Raw genomic sequence first — 24,002 nt, forward strand, 5'->3', positions numbered from 1 at the left:
CCAATTAGATGCCCAAAGCTGAGTTATAAGAATGATGCTCAATCCCCATTTCCCCTCCAACAGGGCGTGAGAGTCTAGGCATTCCTGTGGGCTGTGGGGCACGGGCTAACAATGACTATCTCATAATCATTGTGGCCATGAACATCTACTGCCATGGCAACACAAGTCTATTCAATACGATGTGTTGCCATCGATCGTGAATAAAACTCAATCTACTGCCATTCTTTAACACCGGTTTCGTGGCGCTGAGCGGTGGCCGTCCCGTTTGTTGGATTCTACAGCTGGCTGGCGGAAAGCGTTACCGGCCGCCCGTCCACCGCCCGCGGGCCGGACCGAGCGGTCCCGCTGACCCTACCTGACCTGAGCCCGGCGCGATATGGGACGGGCAGACGGGGGTTCGGCTCAGCGAAGGCAGCGCCCACTGGTGCTGGGGACTTTTTTAATAGACCTACTGTACGGTAGACCCAGAGCCTCAGCCGCTGCACATATACGGCTGCACTGTCAGCCCACTCCCCAAACTATTAAGTTATGGAAGTGCCTGACCCTGTCCACTTTTGGTTGCATTGAATACGGAATCATTGTTTGATTTGTTTGATCCAGGCTGACTCGTTTCAATAATTCCCCATTCTGTTCCGAATTATATTACAATATTTCATTTTTTACAGACGACATCCACCGAAATAAGGATCATCATTCTATGTGAACTTTTCAACTCATTTCAAGTCCAGGGGTGCTTTTGATGGTGATAGCCATAGGGCGCTCGAGTATCCTCAAAACTACTAATTCTCCATTTTTGTTTTCCGCATGGCTTCCATCTGCCTTCCCCTACCAGCTCATAGGTATGTAGGTATTTGCCGAATATGCCTAAATTGTTACTTTACTTACCCTGCCTGGCCGGGGAGGGGAAGTTGATGCTGGACTCTGACGGTGATTCCGCCGATTGCGACTGCCTTTCGCCTTTAGTTTTCGGAAATAGTCGATGTGCGCAGTTTCACCTCTGCTCCATCACGACGAGGCTGGCTGGGAGTTGAGACCTTATCGGGGCGCTGGTTATCCATTTCGGCAAATAAATACGTCGAAAATCAAAGCGGGACTCTCATGCTATCTGAGCTAAAAGTTGCACGAGCTTGAAGGTGCACCTAGAGAAACAGATAGCATGTTTGCATATGGTCTAGAATCAATATTGGTTTAAACACTCAGTATGACATTAGCACAGGAAACAGCTCACGTTTGCAGTGTGCTTGGATTGACGATAGTACAAGCCTGTCGGCTTAAAATAAGCTTATTATGCTTTTTCGGAGACTGAGAGCAGGATAAGTGGCAAAAGTACCTATTGCACAAAGCGGTTGATACAATGATACATAGCTCATTGGTAGCTAAAGCATTACATTCAAACCCGTAGAAAACTAATGATTGCCCAAGTATGTTCAAATACGTAGCCATAGGTGCGGCGGCGTGGCCGGCGAAGGGGGGGGGGCAGTGGGGGCGGCGTCAATTTCACAAATTCGGAACCGTGATGGCTAACTATTGTTTATTTTGCTTAGTAGCTTTGGCAGACCTAGAGATTCTGTATGACGTTGATGATCATGAATAGCATGGATCGATTAACCCGCACATTCCCGTTCTTCGGCAATATCCTCCAAACCACTTTACGTATTGAGACGAAAGTTTCGGTACCTTTAGCGGCATCAATGTGACACCGTGACACCTTGTGTTAACCCTCGCCCTGGCAGGGCATTTTTCATAACACGGCCTGGCAGGGGGGGGGGGTCGATGCGACCCCCCCTCGCGATTGGCTCCTATGGCACCTAGAAACACCAAATTTGGTAGGTAGGTGGGCCCCCTGGAGTTCTCACTCCTGTGCAAATTTGGTTGCTCTAGGTCAATGTTTAGGGGGGTTTTGGGGGTATAAATGTAAAAATTTCGCTAAAAACAGGTCAAAAGTTTTTCGCTTATAACTTTTGATCTAATTAAGATAGAGCAAAAAGAAAAGCACCAGTGAACTCAGCACGTCAAGGCGCGTCGAATGATATACTTTTTAACTTGCTTAAGTGTACTTAAAGTTTTTCTTAAATTTTAAGTAAACTTAAATTAATAAATTAAGTTAAAGTTAACGAAATTGCATCATATCGCATATCATTCGATTTGGCTGATCACCAGGAACACAATGGTACCATTTTTTAAGCTCTAGCGTCATCATGTGCCAAGTTATTGGCAAAAACGTCATTTGACCTCATTTGACCTCATTTGACCTGACCCATGGATAATTACACCAAACAAAGAAGCACCAAGTGACCTGCTGTTAAGTACTGTGGTTTCAAAACACAAAAGTGATAGAACGAAGCGGATATCTCCAGTATTTTTCGAATTTAGTATTTTCCCATAGGCTTAACATTACGACGTAATGACCTCTAACTGACCTCAGGTCAGCGACCTAAAAAAACCCGAACTATATGTTATACAACTCGGTGAACTTAGCACATCCTGAAAGTTTGAAGGAAATCAGTGCAAAACTGTGAGTTGGACAGGTGCAAAAAGAAAACTGAAAATTGACCATGACCTTGTACCGGTTTTTCTGACCTGGTGACCTGACCCAAGATCACCCGGACCTGAAATTTTCAGGTCATATGTAAAAAGGTTGCCCCATAGGCTGTGCCAAATTTGGCGGCGCTGAACTACGGCAATCGCTCTCAAGACAAGTATATTGGTATATATTGTCGCAAGTATATTGATTAAAAATAAAGAATAACAAAGACCCGACGCGTCCCTTTGGATGAATCTGCGCGGGGGCCTTTTACGCCCCCCCCCCTCTCCCTCCTCCTCTGACGAATATTTTAGACACAGATTTTAGATATCCCGAGCGCCGGAGCGCGAAGTTTCATTGCCTTCTCCTTGGTTGTAACCATCCTGTTGAAATCTTCTCAAACAGAACAGTTTGGCCTCGCCCCTGAGGAATGACACTGCATTGCTGTTTTTTTTATCATGCTTCAATCAAAGGTCAGGTACGTACATCATCTTTCATCTCTCTATTTGTAATACTTAGGAATCAGGAGGAACCTGCTAGGCGATGAAGGCAGTCGCTTTCAGACCGATGTCCTGCTCCATGACAACTACTTCGTTCGATTGTAATTGCAACGTACTAACGCATGACGGATAGCGCAACACGTGAATCAATGTCATCGATCAACAGCGGATGAAGACGTGACTGAAGAGACAACCGCTTGGTCTCTCCGCGTCACTAACCTAAGGCCGGGCATAATATCTAAAATTGAGTTTGAAGTGAACCATATGCGTAGCATTTGATCCCCTCAAGTATATACCTACTGATCTAGTCATGATGATAGGATACCCCCCCCCCCCCATCTCTTCATAGGCATTTAATGACTATGGCCCTTTAACGCACGCTATCTCCATTCTTATGCACCAAACTGTACATATTTCAGTAATGTCATTCAAGTGTCCCCACATATTTAGCCTGAGTCAAGATGAACTTTCCTCGTCAAGGTCGCGAGGTTCGTGACACAGGTCCGCCACGGACCAAAGTTTCGACAAGTGCAGTTGCTTCTGCCGATCACCGTAATGCAGCCGGTGGCACAGATTACACATGGGGCGGGGATACTGCAACTTGTGCGAGCTACGCCATGCATGATACTCCTCATATGCCGTCTGGTTACGAGACAGCGCCAGCAGATGGGCGGCCAGAGCCTTGGGCCCGGCGAACTCCTCCACGTGGATGAAGGAGTTGGGCGGTGCCACGCGGTGGTAGGACTGCGGCGACGGACCGCGTACCACTGGCACCATGCCGGCCTGCAGCGCCAGCCAGAACTTCTCTGTGATGTAGTCGTCGCAGAGGGAGTTCTCGAAGGACAGGTAGAAGAGGTGCGTCTCGGCCAGGTGCCGGTAGCAGTCGGTTATGTGCTCGGGACACCGCCGCTCCCCGCACTTGCCGAATGTGTCCACTGCGATGTGGTGGCGTAGCTGGGCGACGTACTGCTCCCTTTTACACACGGTTTTACAGTGGGACACCATCCAGGCCACTGGCCGCACCCTGCAGCGACGGTAGTGGGGGGGGGGGGGGGCGGTCAGGTTGATCAAACATGTGGGAGTAACAGTGGAAGGCTACTGTTTATATCCCTGATACAGAAATGATAATATTTATATCATCTCTCGAAACATTCTACATACAAAGATATGTCTGAACTCTGATTTGTGAGTTTATGGAGATGCCTTTTACATAATGCAGTATGCTGAAATCGACTCACCCGCGACTGGCGTTGAAAGGCGGAACCTTTTCCGTCTGCTTGCCTTCACCCGTCAGTCCATATGGAAACAGCACGTCCGCGTCCCTCGTGTACGCCATCATCAGGTCAAAGTAGCCGTCCAGTTTCCGGAGCGGGAGGCGCGACGGAGTCTGCGGCGGAGCCTCGCGCCAGACTAGCACATAGGGCTTGTGTGGCCGTTTCCGGCTAGGTAGATTGCTCATATTTATTCTGTGTCCATGGATGACAACTGCGTCAGCAATCGACAGTAGCTTACGATCTGAGGTGGCTGAACAGCTGCTGACCGGGCAGCCGGAAAATGACGAGTTGTTCACATGGAAGTAGAAGCCAGGCTGCTCTGTCCAGTGAAGAACAAGCAGTGGTTTCTTAGGATCTTGTGCTAGATGATTTTGGCTCACCCCGCTTGTGAGATAAGGTGATCGTCTCTGAGGAAAGTGTATTTGCCGCGCTTGAATCGTTTTCTCAACGGTACTAAGGTTGAGTGTATGCGAGACATTATTTATAGGTGGCTTACGAATGAGAATAAAGTGAAGCCAGAGGAATACTGTCAAGAGGAGGATAGTTACCAAAAATAGGCTCCGAACTTCTCTTGACGTGCAGACGGGGACACACCTGAAACGAAATAAATGCATTTATGTAGATCGTCGTTCACAGCTAATTGATCCCCCTCCGACCCCCCCCCCCCCCCCAGCAGGGCGTGGAAATACATGGTCTCCAATGGGGCGCGGGATAATTTGGCCTACAAAGGTCAACTTGAAAACGTATTCTAGGTTCAAAGTCATGCCCTGACCTGGAAAGGTCACATTGCGTATCAGTCGAGCCGTATCGCAAAGCTGAACACATCCAAGTTGTTTTCATCGCTAAGAACGTCCTTATCAAAAGTTGTCGAAAAACTGCTGAAAACCTTTTATACCTTAGGGACATGATGAGGGGTCACAGATGTAATTCTTGCGAATTGCATATTTCACGTTTACCTGCAACATGATGTTTGGAGTGCTCAGATTGAATTCCGTTCAAAAGGAGCGCAGTTCAATTTTCTCTCATCGACCCACAGAAAGACTGCGCAACCCTGGAACGTGCCAGGCCTCAACTTTTATAGATAACGATGTTCTAATTGTAATGAAAAGAAAAATGTGAAAGATCTTACCCTGACATCCTGTGTTTTAATAAGAGCTTCCTTGCTGCATCCGTTCAACAGTTCTTGTTTCTTTGTGGTATGCTCTTTGCAGTGCTGCAAAAAAAAAAAAACGATCAGACTTAATTCTTCACCTCTCGGGGATTTCAAAAACTTTATAATAAGTGTATATGTACATGCATTGAATAGGTTTGAGAAAGGCAGCATCCTCACGAAATGACACATATAACATTTGTTTCAACCCGGATATGTTGACACCAACCGCGTTTTCATAAGTGAAAGTCTCTACGGCCTTAAAATATGACAGCTTTGCCCTCGGTGCCAGAGGGGTTTCTACAGATAACACCCGTGGCCTGTATAGCTCGGATTTTTTAGGGTCGCCTGACTGGTCGACTACGTCACCTCACCATCATATCAGTGGCAGTGGTGAACTATGGAATGAGGAATCTATTGTTTTGGCGACGGAAATATGTAATATAAGACTACCACAGTGACATGGAATCGTGAGTCAATACAATCCTTGCAGGGTCCGATGATTAACGTTTATATTGTTTACCTTGCGTGAGGTTATATATGACATCTCCATAGTTAATCGAAATTTAACCCTCGCCCATGTAGGGAGGGGGGGGGGGTTGGTGCAACCCCCCCCCCCCTGAGGTTTTCTTAGCTACACGCCGAACCGTTTCAGATAGCCTGCTCAAATTTTCAGTACCCTCTGGGGCATCCTTTGCGCAACTTTTGATATTTTTTTTTGTCAAGGTTATGTCAGGTCACGGAGTTATGACGTCATAAAGGGAGCAACCTCCGGCCAGATTTACGCTAAATTGGAGATTGCTTCACATTGGTATAAATGCCGACTGACCTGACACACTGATGGATTGTTTTAGAATCACAACTGGCTGATTTGACATTGGCACAGTGTCCGTTGACATTTAGAAGGTTACTAAAGGTCAAGGTAAGGTCAGTGACCTCGGTTGACCTGTAATGACTTCTTGCACTTGTATGCCTTTTCGGGGTATTTTGATGCCCTGAATTCGAATTTGCTATCCATTTCAGGCATCGTCGGTTGTTTCTTGTAGTTCATTTTGGGTCAGGGTCAGGTCAGTGACGTCACACGCCTGACGTGACCCAATGTACAAATGACCTTGCAGACTTCCGATGCTCCCAACGCATCATTTTTAGAGTTATGACATCGAAATACACACCAAACGATAGAGAATTGATCAAGGATCACTATAGTGAAGGTTGTAAGTCGATATCTCTTACCGTTTTGGCCGCAATCGGCGCGGAAATTTGAAAAAGTTAGATTTTTCCCGAAAATTTGACCTTTGACCGGTAATAAGTAGGTCAAATGTTGACCTAGGACCAAAAAATATACCACCAATCGCGAGATCTCGTTCAGAGCAATCCGGTGGTCTTTCCGCTAAGCTCTACGACGCTCCATTTTCAAACACCAGGGGGGTCGCACCAACCCCCCCCCCCCTGCATGGGCGAAGGTGGCAAAACACCGTTTACGGGCGAGGGCTAACGTCAATAACTCCCGATCGAACTTATCTAGCGAGTTGGGAAAGCTCAATAGACTTAAAAAGACTGCAAACTCAACTGCTATGTGACTTCTTTTTCGACAAGCTCGTGATATAAGAGGGTGTGACCTTAGTCCAACACCCTTAGTTGACCTCACTTAAACAAAGAGCACCAATCATTTGAGGCCCCTGAGCATGGCGGATACAGTGATGCCCAAATCGCACCTCTGCGGCCATTTTTGGCGAATTTATTCACCAAATATCAAATCCAATCTTGGGCTTCTTGACCTGACCTCAGAGGTCACCGGTTTGCCCCCCCCCCCCCCTCAGATCTCGGAAAGCTACCGACCGATTTTCAAATTCAAACGGTGTTCGGTAGCGTCACCAGAGAACTACCTCGTGACCGCGTTTCGTTGACCTAGGTGCAACCGATTACGTCACTGGTCAGGTCAAAGGTCGCATTTTTTCACCGATTATGGGCCTTCTAAGGAATGCGTTATAACATCGAATAAAAGGCATATTTATCGAAAATCATCGATGCAGCGTTGGTCGTCTAATCCGTATGCTGCTTAGGTCACTGGTGCCAGGTCAGGTCTCTGAGGTCAGATCACAAAGGGTCACAATTATGCATTCAACTGTACTACGGTCGCGTGATGCATGTCTTATGGCCAATTTTACATTTTAAATTCAATGGTGTGGGCTACACGATCATTAAAGGAACTATCCCACCTTCTAAAATGTTGTTAAAACCAGTTAACCCGGCACCGCCTGGGCTATTTCCGTACCCACGACAGCCTGGGGGGGGGGGGGGGTCGGATCCGACCCCCCCCCCTGTTATCTCGAGAACCAATGGTCGTATCGAGCCCCGCGAGGCGGCGTTCGAAAGGTCTCTACGAGACCTTCCCAAAGCACTCTTAAGATTTTAAGATTGAGGTCAACTCTCGGGTCAAGGTCAGGTCAAAGGTCAAATTCAGGGGTTTGCATGAATCGGCTTACGGACAGCGGAATCGATAGCTGCTACTCGAAACTCACCAAAAATGACCTCAAAGGCCTAGTGAAGGTACCATGTGCGTATAGGGGTCATACTAAGTACGGGTCAAGGTCAGGTCAGGTCACGAAAGGTCACGGTTTTCAATTTCTGCTACATGGGCAGGCGACACATGTTTTATGGCTTATTTTTCACGCCGAATCCGATGGTAATGGTTATATGTGACCCCAAGTCACTGTGCTGGTGATAAGTGTGCATTGGAAGCATAAAAAATCGGTTATACCTACTATACGAGGGCTGAGAAAAAAGGTCAATTTTTCAACTTATTTTTGACATAAAAATGCACTTTTCTAGACGAGCTTTGTCCCAGGAATCTAGTGGTGCCATTTGTTTTCACATGCGATGTTCAGAAGTGCCTCTAATTCACGAAAATGCTTATGACGTCACCATGCCCTATGCATGTTGGAGCTATTTTTTACAATTTGGGGGTCAAAAATCAAGATAGAAAGTTGAAATTTGGGGTATCTAATGTTCTAATAGAGCTCTACAACATATACTCCGTTTTTTGGAAATTCCCAAAATTTTGGATTTTATTAGCTGTTTTCCAAAAATATAGTTTTTTGAATTTTGAGGGGTGAAAAACGCATTTTATGGAAAATCCGAGATAGCCATTTTAAAGAACTCGTTGAGCTGCGTCTTTTCATGTCCTTAAATTGCAATTTGCTTTAAACCCTGATTTTTGGCGATTTTTTAAACATTTACCACTTTTTGACTAAAAACGCCATGTAGTTACATCACTAAAATCGATATATCTAAAAAAAATTGGAAATTTTTCTTAAAAATTGCACAGGAGACGTCAAATTGATAGGGGAGAAGGTATGCCAAGTTTCAAGTAGATAGCGAAAGTGGTTCATGAGTTATTTAAGAAAAACGGAGGGGGGGGGGTCGGATCCGACCCCCCCCCAGGCGGTCGCGGGTTAAATTGTGCCCGACTTTATAGATTGGATGACCAGGAACACGGTTCTGGCATTTATTTTTCATTAAACATCTTAGGCTTCCCATATTCCAAACACAAACTTTCAAATATGTGACGTCACAGCCCAAAATTACCTCCTTCCCCAGGCCACATTACTGTCATAAAGCTGATTCTTTTACTCTGTAGGCACCACAACAAAGTTCAGACCAAGTTTTAAGCGATTTTTCAACGAACAAACCAATTTAAATCAGAATGACTAAACGAGGTGACGTCCCACTAACGGTCGCTCCATGTTGAAGATAGGGTCTTGCGCAAGGCCCATTTTCAAATGAAGGGAACGAATTTCTTCAACACCAAGAGGCCGCGGGGGTTGCAGCCTGGATAGATAGTGGTTTCTGAACCTCGCCGCAAACTTGGCTATCTCAACTCAAACCCCATGTTAAAGGTGGGATAGTCCCTTTAAGGTCGGTTTAGGTTCCGTTATGGCGTTCAGGTCAAGGTCAGGTAAAAAAGGTCAAATTTCAAAGTTGATATTTTTGCATTAAAAGGGTATCTATTCGATGCAGCTCATCACAGGGAATCCGATGGTGGTCTTCGTCTTACTCTGCATGTTCTATAACGGCAAACAATTGGATTTGAAAATTTTACTTCATATATTTTGAACATTTTTTTCGCCATAACTTTGCCAAAAATAGAGCTATCGAGCTCAAATGTGGCATAAATTATGAGCAGACCAATAGCTCTATAAAATATATTCGTTTTTTTTCTTCAAAATTGTGATAATTTTTGTGTTTTGGGTATTATATCTAAAAAAAAAACACTTTTTTGTGCTTTGGGGGCCAAAATCCAAGCATTTAAAAACCCGAGATAGTAGTTTTGTAGCCTTGTTAATTTTACAACCTTTTTACACCTTTTTACCTTTTTAATGTTTACCTTTCTCGTATGTTAAACATTTTCCCCATCTCCAAAACTGTAGCCATCACAGCTCTTCCCGCAAAACCTTTTTTGTTGAAAAGGACAGAACATTACGTCACTCTGACGTCATTTATGGCCAAGCTATGATACGTTTTGGAAAGACATTGGTCACAAGGTGTAAAATTGATGCCCGTGGGGTTCTGAAAGTTTCGTGGCGATATTTGCCACACTTTGAGAGACATCGACTGAAAAGGAGAGGGGGTCGTTTCGGCCTCCCCCAACGCGGCGCGGGTTAACCCGCGCGCGCCCTGCTGTGGTATTCAGCCGAACGCGCCCGAACGCGTTGTGGGAGGGGAAGGGGTTCCTCTCGTCTTAGTCTTTGCCTTTGCCTATCGTCTAACTAACTTCCGAACGGATGGTTGTAGCAAGAAGGCGAAAACGGTAATCGAATGCTTTCAGCAGGACGAACCTTTGGAGACCAATTATTTGCCTGTAGGTAACAGGTCAGGTCAAAATCGGGTCAGAAGAAACACTGCAAGTTCTAATTTACTGCCTGTTGAGCCCAAATGGTGTAGAACACACGGAGACTGATTGCTTAAAATGCATTCTTAACCCTCGCCGGCCGAGGGGGGGGGGGGCAGGTGCCGCCCCCCCCCCATAGGGTTTTTTCGCAATAGCTCCGAGCACGCTGGCGATAGAGAGCTGAAACTTGGCATACCTGACCTTTGATCCAAGCCGGATCTTTTGACACTAACCGCATTTTTGGGTCAGTTCAGGTCACTGACCTATGACGTCATAAGTGAACCTCTGCACGGTCTTCAGATGTCGCAACTTCGCAACGCCCTCACTGCCAGAGGAGATGTCACAGGGAAATGAAACTTGCAGGATCTAGTATCCATTATGAGTCCCACAACTTGTATATCTTGGATTTTCCTAAAGGTCATATGAGGTCAGGTCATTTTCGTGACCTTCACCTCACCATTATAAGTCAATGGGGAAAAATGAAAACTGCTATTCTGGCGCCGGGAACGATCTCCAACTATCTCAAGCACACATACTCGTGATTTGATGCATTCCTTGCAAGGTTAGATGCGTCACTTTTGCAATGTTGACCTTGCGTGACGTCATTTATGACGTCATCAAGGTCATATTAGTTTTTCGTCAATAACTCTTGATCAAATTGAGCTAGCGAGTCGGGAAAGTCACCAATGGACTCAGGAAGGCCTGCCGAATCGAATGATATGCGACATGACCTCTTTCGACCAACTTCGTGACCTGGGGGTGCTGACCTGACCTTGACCTGAGGTCAACACCCCAAGTTGACCTGACCCGGACAAAAAGTATATCATTCGACGCGCCTGAGCGAGGCGAACACGATGCTGCCAAAATTGGCGCTCTGCGGCCGTTTTTTGCGAAGTTATTCACCAAAAACTGAGCCGTACCTTGGGGCACTTGACCTGACCTCAGAGGTCACCGGTTAACCTAGGACCTTAAACTCGGGTACCAATCTCTGCGTCTCGTAACGGCGCACACGCTCGTTTTTTCCGCGACGCGCTAGCTCCACCAGGGGCGAAACGGCGAGGGGGGGGGTCGTACCCGCCCCCCCCCCCCTCGGCCGGCGCGTATGTAGAAAACCAATAGGTCCGGCGAGGGTTAAGCTACCAAGACAAGATGCATCGCTTGCAAAAGTCACGCAGAAGTAAGAGTCAGGGTCAAGGTCAGTGTCAAGGTCAGGTTAGGCCACCAAAGACAAACTGTTGAACAGGATATGTGCGATAGCCGACACATATTGTGTCATTTTACTCACATACCTGAATGGGCTTACCCAATAACTGATATGAACCATATTTGTGTAAAGCTTAGGTCGAGGTCAGGTCTAATGAGATAAAAATGTGTCCATTAGGGTGTATCACTACACGCGGATCAAGCGCTCCCGCTGATTTTCCTTGTCCCTCCTGTGCCTATAAATCCCCTTGTGATACCTTTCTTTTTCTCTGCACGAATCACAAACCAACTTCGAAATTTGACCTAACTTACGTGGCTTTCACCTGACCTCGAGCTTAACTGAATCCAAATATGGTACATAACATATCACTAGTGTCCATTGAGTTATATGACTCACAATACATGTACCGCACATATCCCATTCTGATTCAATAGTTCGTCTTTGATAACCTGATCTGTGTTTGACCTTGACCTTTGCATGACAATAGCCATTTTCACGACGGTCTATCCGGCGAGTGCACCTAATTTGTCCGAATCTGCACCTAATCTCTTTTACAGCGAATATCTTCATTTTATGAATTTATTTAAGTGTTTTAATCATCGATGATGCTCTCTGATAATACGACAAAGCAGGCATAAAAGCAATTGTGTAACCCTAGCTGATAGCTAGTAAGAGACACACTGAACCTGATTTGACCAAATCTGCACCTGATCTGCACCAGATGTGCACCAAATGTGTACCAGATGGCCGTCTTGAAAACGGCTATTATATGCAATACATATTCTCTTGGTAGCATATTAACCCGCGCGGGGCTGGGGTCTCCAGCCGAACGCGCGGGGCTGGGGGGGGGGGTAAATTTTACCCCCCCTGTTATCTCCCGAACTAATGGTCCGATTTGGAAAATTCAAACGCCAATCGAAAGCTCTCATCACGAACTACTAAAAACATGTACTTAATTTAAAGTTTGAGGTCAAGGTCAAGGTCAGGTCAAGGGTACAAATTACAAGTTTCTACAGTATCGGCCTTGCACCGTAGTTACCGAAGAATGGAGTCATGGACTGAGACTGATCGCCCAAAACGTGTTCTTAGGCTACCAAGACAATATTCGTTGCATACAATATCATTCAGAGGTCAAGGTCAAGGTCAGGTCAGGTCAGGTCAGGTCACCAAAAAACAAAATATAGAAAAGGGCATGTGCGACACATGTTTTATGGGTCATTTTACTCATAGAATTCAATAGGCACACTCAATAAGTGATATGGACCACCTCTGGATGAATTTCAGGTCGAGGTCAGGTCAAGGTCAGGTCAAGTGAGGTCAAATTTTGAAGTTGGTTGTTAAGGCCTAAAAAGATGTCTATCTGATGCAGTTTTTCACGGCGAATCGAATGGTGCTATTTTTGTTTCCGTACGAGGTCTAGAACTTCCAAAAAAGTCATTTTTCAAAAAATTTGTGTTTGTGACGTCATAAAATTTTGAATAACTCCCACATTTTGAACCGATTCTTCTAAAATTTGGTATGTAGGTGCACATAGACCACTTCTCTGACATATATTCCGGTTTTTTCGATAGACTCAAAATTTTGGATTTTATAATGATTTTCCCAAAAAAGTTAGTTTTTTGAAAAAATTTAGGACAAAATCCAAAATTTCCAAAAAAAAAACCGAGATAGCCATTTGATAGACAAAGTAAAATTACGTATAACCTTTTTTGTTACGTCTTGATTCCTTTAAAAATGAAGATGTTAGCGGCGTTTGAACTTTTGCCGTTTTTGAGGCGAAAATGGCGAACATGACGTCACTAAAACGTCAATTTCTCAAAAATTTTCCGACGGATTTCGCTCAAATTTTCAGGGAACGTGTCAAATTGATGTAAGAAAAGGTACTGAAAGTTTGGCGGCGCTGCGCGCCGCCGTTTTTTAGATATCGCAAAAATTCGCGAGGGGGGGTAAAATTTACCCCCCCCCCAGCCCCGCGCGGGTTAATACGCTCTGATGCTCTGCGTGATCAATTTAAATCCACTGTTCGCCAATGGGGCTCCTAAGCCAATATTATAGAAGTCATCCTGGGTTTGACCATGACCGGACCTGTGTCCAATAGTACATAGGCAAAAATGTTGTCTTAAAAAATCCGTCTTAGTTAGAGCTTTTGATTGCAGCTGTCTCCGTCTTTCTACGACCATCCGTTCGAAAGTTAGACTCGGGGTTCAGAATCTACCCCTTTCCCCACCACCCAGCGGGGAGCGTTCCCAGCGCGGGCTCCCGGGGCGTGGGTTAACGCAAACTTTGACCTAGCCTTGCCATTTGGGCAGCAATCAAACAACCGGCATAAACATAACTTCAAGTGCAAGGCCTGGCTCATTGCCAGCGAATATCTCCTCTCCCCTGCCTAAAGCTGTGGCCTTGTGCTAGCGGGTTTACGAAATTCACAGGAAGTGCTGATAGACGAGCAAAAAGCGTGTACTAGAAAACCTCTGAGTGAGGGCTACAGTAGAGAGAGAGAGAGAGAGAGAGAGAGAGAGAGAGAGAGAGAGAGAGAGGGAGAGAGGGAGAGATAGAGATAGAGAGAGAGAGAGAGAGAGAGAGAGAGAGAGAGAGAGAGAGAGAGAGAGAGAGAGAGATAGAGAGAGATAGAGAGAGATAGAGATAGAGATAGAGATAGAGATAGAGATAGAGATAGAGAGAGAGAGAGAGAGAGAGAGAGAGAGAGAGAGAGAGAGAGAGAGAGAGAGAGAGAGAGAGAGATAGAGAGAGATAGAGATAGAGATAGAGATAGAGATAGAGATAGAGATAGAGATAGAGATAGAGATAGAGATAGAGATAGAGATAGAGATAGAGATAGAGATAGAGATAGAGATAGAGATAGAGATAGAGATAGAGATAGAGATAGAGATAGAGATAGAGATAGAGATAGAGATAGAGATAGAGATAGAGATAGAGATAGAGATAGAGATAGAGATAGAGAGAGAGAGAGACAGAGACAGATAAACAGACAGAGACAGATAAACAGACAGAGACAGAGAAACAGACAGAGACAGAGACAGAGACAGAGACAGAGAGAGCAAGGGAAAGAGAAAGAGAGAGAGAGAGAGGGGAGAGAAAGAGAGAGAGTGAGAGAGAGAGAGAGAGAGGGGGAGGGAGAGATGACGCTTCCTTTGGATTACTGTCAGATATTCTGTAATAGGCAGCACTCAGACTTATGAAACTGATCACAATAAAACTGGTGGATCTTCGCTTGCCCATAGATCGTCGATATATCGATAACCGTTTGCATTTTGAACATCAGCGCGGCAGTTTCGGGGATAATATAGGCCGGACCTTCCCTCCCCCCCCCCCCCCCCATTTTACAGCGGACATGATCCTGAAATAGAATAATAGATGTGCAGTGAAAACAGAACCGATGAGAGGCTGAGTAATGAAAGGTTGGACAACACATCGACAATTTGCGCAAGCAACGCACAAAGGTATTTGTTATTCTTAATAACACTCTACACATACCTACCGTAAATCAGCTGTAAAGGGAGTGTTATACCAAAACACTTTTTATGCAGGTCACCCTTCCTCCTTCGTCATTCTACACTGCCTGGTCACGTCCTGTATGCGTGGCTGAGCGGCGCAGCGCAGCGGTGTCCTAACTGCACGACGGGCGACTCACGACTCAGCGGTGGAAGTTGACGCGCTGGCAGCCCCCCCCCCCCCCCCACGGCGCTGTGAATATGGTCGGCCTGGTGAGCCAAGGTCCCACGCCTCGGGTGCACCGATGAGATGGGCCGAATGAATGTCGCGGCTGCATGCGAGGCAGTGAAACTGGTTAGCTGCATTGTCACGACGGGATGTCTGGCGCTTGCAGCAAACTGGATAAAACCTAGCCAAAACTCTTTTACAATAAATATCTTCATATCATTAATTTGTTTCTTCAAAGTTTTTTTTTATGAAAATAATGCCTGATAATTTCGTGAATCAGGCATGTAAGCAACAACTGCACTACTACATTAAACCCCTAATAAGAAACAGTAGCCCCTTTTCAGGACGGAACATTGGGCACCTTTTTCATTGGACACCTATTTGATCCGTTTGATGAATTCGGTATCCGATAAATTTTAGAAGCTGATAACAAATAGGGTTTCAACTTGTCGAGTGAAAATGTCGATTGTTTTGCTTCTTTGCTTTCAAATTCCATCACATAGGTGCCCGATATTCCGTCATGAGCAGGGCTACGATGAACCTAATTTGACAAAATTGCACCAAACACCAAATATTTGCCAGTTAACCGTTGTGAAAACAGCTATAGGCTGTTCTTTGGATTGCTAAATGTTATAGCAACGCGATTTATGCTACCTACCAAGCTATGAAAGTATGACAGATTTCCCAGCCCTCATAGCCACAAATCGTAGCCACGAGGATGCAGCCAGCCGTGGCTGCAGCCGGCCTATGCAGGACTCTAGCCCACACACCCCACCTGAACCCGCACGGAACGGAGAAAAATACTGCGAGGCGATGCCGGGTGCCTGGGCTGCGTAATGATAACCGACCTTGGTCTGAAGGTCATTCCCGCAACGGCGTCCACCCCGCCCAGCAATTGCGGCGGCCTCAGCTGGGGCCTGAAATGGACGGCCAAGGCGCCGGGCCCGGACGAAGGGATCGGTAGACACTACAAACGGTAATGACCGTGTCGTCAATAAAGTGTCTAACGCACTGTGTCGTCAATAAAGTGATCGGGGCAGCGAAACGCCGGAACACGTCGTACACAAAACACCGGGAAGTATGTACATACATATCGCGGCATCTGGATTAGACTGAGACGGCAAATACCAGGCAATCTCACACACACAGAACCGATTTGCCACTGAATGCAGTCACGCCAAAGGTGCCGTTCCGGTAGTGCAGCAGCGGTGGTATGGGGTTCGGGCCTGAAACGGGCACAAGGCCACAGCACGTGACGGTAACAATGGCAAACCAAAGGCAGGTGGCCGGAGAATCTGACGTTGCAAAAATGAAGGCAACTACATGGCATTCAGGGCAATTTTTGGGCTGGGAAACGGTACATGCCCCGCGGTCCCTAGCACCCCAACCAATTGAGTCATGAGCATGCGCGGCGCGGCGAAACACCCGGCACCAACGAGCTAACATCGAAAGTCACATTCAGATCGATACATTCAGCTCGGCTTGCTTACAGGCGGGTCCACATGATGGGCTTATGTCGATCCTGAGTCAGAAATACATAAATGGGGCATCAATGATAGAGAGAAAACACGACATGCATTGGAGAGACGAAACGCAGAGCAGGTAAACGTCAGCGGCATGGGCGTGACGGCGGTGAGCACTGAGCACCTATACCTTACACCGCATAGCATAGCGTGCCAGTGCCCACTGTTTGGGCGCTAGTCCAAGGTCACGGTACCAATCAATACAAACAGGTCACATAGTCGGCTGGGGCATAGTTCGAGGCTGAGTAGGGCACTGTCACCATTGGACACGGGCCCAACATCTCCAAAATGCATGGTTCCCCGTATCCCGGTGTGCCTGTAGGCATGCTGACTCATTGATGAGGGATAAGGATCAATTTTGTTGTAATGCCAACGAATATATTGACATGAGAGTTTGTGACAATGGCGTGCGATTACAGGGTTGTATACGACTCAATCAATAGCAATCAATTCAATCACGACAAATTTGGGAAACCAATCAAATCAATCAAGTCAGAGCAGTTTTCGGGAATTGATTCAATCGACTCAAACGCGACAATGAAAGGAATCAATCAACTCAATCAAACGACTCAAACCAAGATAAACATTAGGTTTTTTGCCCCACCAACTTGGAAAAGTGTCCATAGCAGTCTGGTGTACCTACCTACCTACCTACCTACCTACAGAAGAAACATAAAAATATTGTCATTTAAAATTATTAATTGCCATGCCATTCAAAGTTTCTATATAATAAGGAAGGATACCTACTACCTAGTGATGGACAGGTGGATCATGATATTGAGGTTCAATGGGTAGAATTGTAGCAGAAGATTCATTTAATGGGTGCAAAATAACCCAGTAGTTGACTCGCCCCTTAACCCAAATCACCACCTTTCACCTAAAAGTTGTCGATTTAATTTTGGCCATATTCCAACTCAATTTACACTAAATATCAGATAATGCAGTTGAAAGTTGGCTGCTCGGATTTTGGCAGTGTTTGTGATTTGGCCATTTACCCTACACCATGTCTATTTTAATGGATAATATGCATCAATAACATATTAACCATGGGGAAATAGAAATAAATATCTTACCTGCATGTGACGATTTCGGTTAGACAGAGACTGACGGGTAGCCTGAAAAATCTTTCCACACAATGTGCATTTGAGACGTGGGATGTTGTCAGATTGGGAAGGAAGAGATTTGAAGTATTTAGCGGTCCACGACTCTGGACGTGGCATGTCAATGTTAGGTACCTATGTGAAGAATTCAAAACATTTTATTGCAATACAATTTGAAACTGTTAGGACTGGGGGATAGGGATGAGGATTAAAAATATATTTAAAAGGAAATGGCGAGGACAGGGACTCTGGAACCACAGGATAAGTTAAGGACAAAGGAAGTAGGAACAAGGAAAATTAAAACGCGAAAACGGCACAGTGCGACTGCGAATCAAAGAAAACGTTTTGCCAATAAGTATGCTAAGCTTTTATAAATCCTTATTCTACGTCTTTTGATTTTCTGGTAAGATGACGTCATTGATTATCATGTAGTATGGTAGATCATCATAAAATAAATCGGTTGTGCAACACCAATTTCGTTTTAATTATTAGGCATTTCATTTAAAACCACTTAATAATATTCAGTAAAATATTTTAAGGAAAATGAAATATATTGAATATGTTATGCTTAGGCTCTCAGGAGAAAAGGATCAACAAACGTTCTGCTGCATATTAAACAATGCAGCAAATTAGCTATTAATTAGGTACGCAAACGTAATTAGCGAGACGAAAACGGCGCTTTTGTTTCAGTTATTTTTGTAGGGGTTTCAGATATTTATGAGTTCAGTGGGTTGTTTCTGAGGAGATGTGGAGATGTGAATTATTAATTAATCACACTTTATTAGTATATAGGGCCTTGCACTTTATCATCTGGATTTAAAAAAAAAGTTTCCTGCTGAGTGCAGAAAGGTAGGTAGGTGCATCGCCAGGTTCTATCACCAGGATTGGAGCAGTTATTGCAGTTGAAAGTCAAAGTTGGCTGTTCATGTATAGGCCCTGTTCTTTATTTGGCCCTCTACCCCATATTGCAGTTGTGATGACAAGCAGTTTTCAGTGTAGTTTTGTGATTTTTGATGTCATCAATTGGTGTCATTATTTTTCGGCAACTAAAACTTATTTGAACCTTCCATTCAAGCGACTCAATCATACAAGTCACTCTAATTTTCGGGAATCAAATCAGTCAACCAGTCGCTGAAGTCAAACGAGTCAGTCAACCAGTCATCTCGAAAAGTCAATCGACTCAATCCAATCAACTCAAAATACGCGTCGAAACAAATCAATCAATTCAATCGACTTGATTGGTATACAACCCTGCGTGCGAATGAATTTTTATTGATGGAAAAACATGCCTAATAATATCGACTGTCATGTCATTTTGTGTATATGATGACCTTACTTTACCTGACCTTGGTCATCGATAGCGAAATTCCGAGATAAACATTTTGTACCTATTGTTGCTCATATCAACTGATGAAAGTTTCAAGGCGATCGACCACTCGGTGTAGCTATGACGGGCACTGATTTTTTTTAGGCGTGGCCACTTGACGTGACCAGGTGACCTGACCTTGAGTGACCTTGGTCTGAAAATTTCACAGCATGTGCGGAAGAGATGTATGATGCGGTGACTGTCCGTGTGCCAAAAACCGGAGGAGTGTTCACCCCCCCCCCCCCTCCCCCAGCAGGGCCCGGATTATGTAGGTAATGTCAAAACATAAGTGCTGCCCTGATTCTGCTCTTGTGCTGTTATTTGTCAGCATGTTGGCACAATAAATTGTGATTTGTGAAGCATGCTTAGGAGTGTTCACTATCTTGCGCAATCATACACAGTACACACACGTGTGGCAAAGAGACAGAGAGCCCCTAAACGCTGGCGATAATGTCGCCGGACGTGCCTCAGGTCACGTGACGCTCGCTCTGGCGTCCGTGTTTGTATAATGCTCGCAGCGGCGGCGGCGGCCGATCGTGTTCCGCCGTGTTCCGGGAAGTAGGGGCCGACCGGCCCTATCAGTGCATGGAGGCCAGCTGTGCTCATCTCGCGACGACTGACGTCATTGGTTGTCCGACGCCATTGGTTGATGAATAACTGAGCTGCGGAGTGCGGCTAGCAAGCGCACCGCGACAAGTCACCGCAGTGAAAAGTATAAACAGCTGATACTGAACAGCTGATACAGCCCAGCGGGACGCCACGCAGTCGCAGTCGGGGCGTGTTATTGTGACCTCTCGCTGCAGTGTAGTGCTGAGAAGTGCTGTGTTTAGCCGTCTGCAGTCTGCTTCAATTGGATGTCGGTGAGCAGTAAAAAGTGAGAGCAGAATAAGTTCAATGAAGAGTTCTTTTGGGTGGTATTTGTGAATGCTGCACAAGCATCATCCGCTATCATCACCCTGATAATAGCTCAGAAGACATCATGGCCAATTCTGGCAACACGAGTGCTCTCTTTTACTCTGTTCCTGATACGGATCTGAACAGATTCTTTGGTTCGGGCAATCGTGACTCCAAGAGTGGGCTACCTTTACGTCCCTGCTCTCTGCTTCTGCGGTATCTGCTACCTGAACAGGAGATTGAACGGTACGTTCTGCACCGACGGGTTCCACTAGAAAGCATGGAGCACATGATCAATTCTCGTTCAGATGGACGTCACGTGGTCATCCACATTACGGGGTCGTCTGTAGAGGGACTTTCAGTGCCTCCGTACAGGGAACGGACACAACTTGGTGCGCCGGACGAAGTTCCTGGGCGTGCTAGAACATTATTTTACCAGGCTTCCGATGTTGATAGTATGTCTGAGGTTCGCTTTCTTCCAGTGGAGGTGCGACCGAGCTCTGGACAGCTGTACGTTGATGAACAGTGCGCCAGTCATGTGGGCTATGTTCGTGTGGTGCTTGACCAGCCAAAGGACACGTATGGCCTGTCATTTCCTGTAAGAGACATCTGCAAAGGTGTTGAGGAAAATGACAAAGTTGTTTACTACTTGTCCAACAACGAGTTCACAAAGCGTTTGGAGAAGCTGGCCAAAGATAGCTGTGGACATGCTGATCATGAAGTGAGCGCCTCAGGACCCGCTATTACACTCGAGCCGAAAAATAGCGGACAACGGGGCCTCGACTTGGTCCCTGACATCGATATCGTGACAGCTCTCCCGCTGCTGGGGCACCCTCCATCATTTTGTCAATGGCTTGAAAGGGTGTCGCAGCGAGATCTGTACTGGCCCAGTCATGAGACTGTCGACGACATCCGTCTTCATGGAAGATGCTTTGTGGTGACCACAGGACACGCCAGTAGTGAAGACAGAGACCTCGAATGCCGTCTGTCGTTCTCTGATCCAGAAAAGCGACTAGCGCAGACTATGACCCCCGCCCAGAGGAAGGTTTATTTGCTGGTCAAGCTACTACAGAAGTGCTATCTCAAAGTACCAAAGGTGTTGGTGACTTATCATCTCAAAACCCTTATGTTCTGGATCCTGGAAGCATCAGAGGCAGGGCAATGGACGGAGTACATGGTTTTCGAGCAAGTGCTCCGTTTTCTGGACAAAATCATCGAATGTTTGGAACAGCAAAACATCCCAAGTTACTTCTACCCAAAGAACAACCTCATCAGCCACGCAACACCGGAGCACGTTGCAGTGACTCTGGCAACTGTGCGACGCCTCCGCGAGAACCCACTGCACTACCTGTATGGCGTTGATGAGCGAGTCTGGATGGGGTTTTCAACACTGGTGCCTCTGCCGTCTCTGTATCGTCCCGCACTGAACGCGATAGGTGATGACAGCGAGGATTTCCGCATGAAAATGGCAAACGGTCTGATGCAGCATGCGAAGCGCGGCACCATGCGGGACATATTGTGGCCGTTGCGCTGTGCAGACCTCATGCGCGACACATTCGGCCTTCTGCAAGATGTGACGTCCACACAGCTTGGCGACGAAGCCCGTACAACCGAAGGATCCGCAGTCTGGTCAGCTAGCGACTGGCTAGTTCTTGCTACCCTTGCTGTATTCGCCGCAGTGCAGCAAGAAGAGATCAGCTGGGTTCAGAAAGTGGCACGCTACAAACTACTCAGCGAAAACATGAGTTCCAAGGGTAACAATCCTTTCGTTGAGGCCACTGACACGCTACTTCCCGACAGACCACATGCTGCCTTCATGATCAAAATGTTTCTTGCTGCTGAAAGTGGAAACTACTCACCGCTTGACCCTTGTGCTACTCTGAAGTACTATCTGATGGTAGAAAAGGAAAAGCGGGAGTCCCTGTCAAACCAAGCCTTGAAGCGGCTCAGCCACCAATCAGTGTTGCAATCTAGCACAGCAAAGGAGCAAAGAGCTGCGTTTGGAGCCGGACAAGAGCGCGAACCTTGTGCCCACAATGTCTGCGAAAGCAGCGCAATGCACTCATCCAACTGTCATGAAGCTCTTAACGAAACCGAAAGTCCCTCCACAAGTTCCACTCAACGAGCAAATCTTGGTGGAGCAAGGCCAAAAGATCAGCGAGCGCTGACGCCAGAAGAACCACCTCCGTCGTCACCTGACTTGCCGTCACTGATAACCAGAGTGGTTATGCCGCGTGCAGAGCTCCAGAACTCGGCAGCCGCTGCAGCGTCGCCACCTGGCACTCCATCGTCACCTGTGTCACCGACGATGGACCGGATGGCGGGAAACCTGCAGTTTCGAGAAACCTACGGCTGGTGCCCGCAGCTGATCGTCGAACTGCACGTGGTCATTCTGAACATCATCGGGTACCTGTTGCGCCGCCAACCCAGACTGGCATGCCGCTGTGCCTTCTGGGTACACCAACTGACGACCAACTTTGGAGGATGGGGTCCAGAGGTCGCTCCCAATGTGCCTCTTTCTGCTGTGCCGCTGTTCCTCGACGTCCTGCCACCGTCTTCGGCTGCCTTGCTGCGCAGACCCTGCGCCAAAGCAGCGCTGCTGCCGCTCTCAGCCATGCTGGTGTTCGCGACAGTGACACGGATCGACGAGCGATTTCGCCAGCAGCTGAAACAGGTTCAGATGACGGACGAAACCCTGGCTAGGTTCTTTGATGTGGAGTTGAAGAATAACACCGATTGCTGCGGTAGCTGTGATGACGTGGAGTGGACCAGTGTTGTGTTGAAGCTGTGTCTGCGGGAGATGTTGGGGCAAGACGTGCAGGACTGTTTGCGTGAAATTGGAGCAGTAGGTGGAAGTGATAAGGGTAAGATGGCGAGACAAATTTTGACGAGATACGATTTATAGAACTGAGAACATGACCACCACACAATCGACAAGTACGAAACGTGAGCGAATGGTGGTATTTCCGAGGTATAAGGCGCTTCAAGGCTCCGAGGTATTTATGTTGATCTGATTACCAACCATATACCGAAATAAGTTTCGTCTGCATTGCCAACTTTATGTTGCGTTGATAATTGCACTTGAGCTCAGTCCGACGTACTGCTTTTTTCTGTTTAATCATCGTTCTTGACAGAAATTTGTTCATGGCCCGCAGTCCGTTTACCTAAAGGATCGCATCTATGCCTTTGATTTTTGAAGCGGTGCTTACTCTCCTGGCAGGGACTGTTATGTTAAATAACGCAAGTAGACCTTATGATGTATTGTATGCCTTATATGTATGTGAGGTTACAAAACCGCGTGCCTAAATCTATGGAAGCATCTACGAGTATATTCAATGGCTCCTGCCTCTTTTCCTTGGTTTCAAGACGTGATTCGTCATTATAGGTAGTCTTCTCCATCGCACTTCGCAGGAAAGGTAAGCAAGTAGGCACGGTTGGAGAATTTGAAAGTGCTCGAACCCTCTCGCACTGCCAAAAAATCCTTGAAATTGGATATTTCACATAAAATGGTGATTATGGATGAATCAGTGCAAGTGCAATATATAATGAAAGTCAAAGTGTCTACCTACATTAACCCGCGCACCGACGGGGGGGCGGATATCCACCCCACCCCCTGAGGTTTTTCGCGGATAGCGGGAAAACCGCGGCGCGTAGCGCCGCGAAATTTGGTATGACTATTCTCTCATCAATTTTACACATGGTGTGCAAGTTTGAACCTCCTAACCTTTAAGGTCAGGTCACCAGGTCACTTTGAATGACCCAACCTCAAGTCACTTTTTTGCAACTTTGTCACCGTGCCAGAGCTACAGTAGATGTCGGAGGCCTTTGAAAGTCGCAGGATGTTATTAGATCATTAGCAGCTACAATTTGTTTATCTCGGAATTTTGATATCGGT

At 46.3% G+C, this 24,002-nt stretch overlaps 1 protein-coding gene across 3 annotated transcripts; it reads right to left on the reverse strand.

Annotated features, from left to right (window-relative positions):
- Window positions 1–2,743: 2,743 nt before the first annotated feature.
- On the reverse strand, window positions 2,744–17,854 carry LOC122375474 (alpha-(1,3)-fucosyltransferase C-like). 3 transcript variants are annotated; one of them, XM_043354882.1, is made up of 5 exons: window positions 17,821–17,854; window positions 5,428–5,511; window positions 4,847–4,892; window positions 4,263–4,705; window positions 2,744–4,048 (listed from the first exon to the last, which is right to left on the reverse strand). In XM_043354882.1, the coding sequence occupies exons 2-5, from the start codon at window positions 5,433–5,435 to the stop codon at window positions 3,481–3,483; spliced, it is 1,065 nt and encodes a 354-aa protein (XP_043210817.1). In that variant the 5' UTR covers window positions 5,436–5,511; window positions 17,821–17,854; the 3' UTR covers window positions 2,744–3,480. The 3 variants fall into 3 exon arrangements, with proteins under 3 accessions (XP_043210817.1, XP_043210816.1, XP_043210818.1); XM_043354881.1 differs by having other exon boundaries at window positions 4,263–4,892; XM_043354883.1 differs by lacking the exon at window positions 17,821–17,854 and adding an exon at window positions 15,043–15,200 and having other exon boundaries at window positions 4,263–4,892.
- Between the last annotated feature and the right edge of the window lie 6,148 nt (window positions 17,855–24,002).

Source organism: Amphibalanus amphitrite, unplaced genomic scaffold, assembly GCF_019059575.1.
Source record: "Amphibalanus amphitrite isolate SeventyFive unplaced genomic scaffold, NRLGWU_Aamphi_draft 001849F_arrow, whole genome shotgun sequence".
NCBI lineage: Eukaryota > Metazoa > Arthropoda > Thecostraca > Balanomorpha > Balanidae > Amphibalanus > Amphibalanus amphitrite.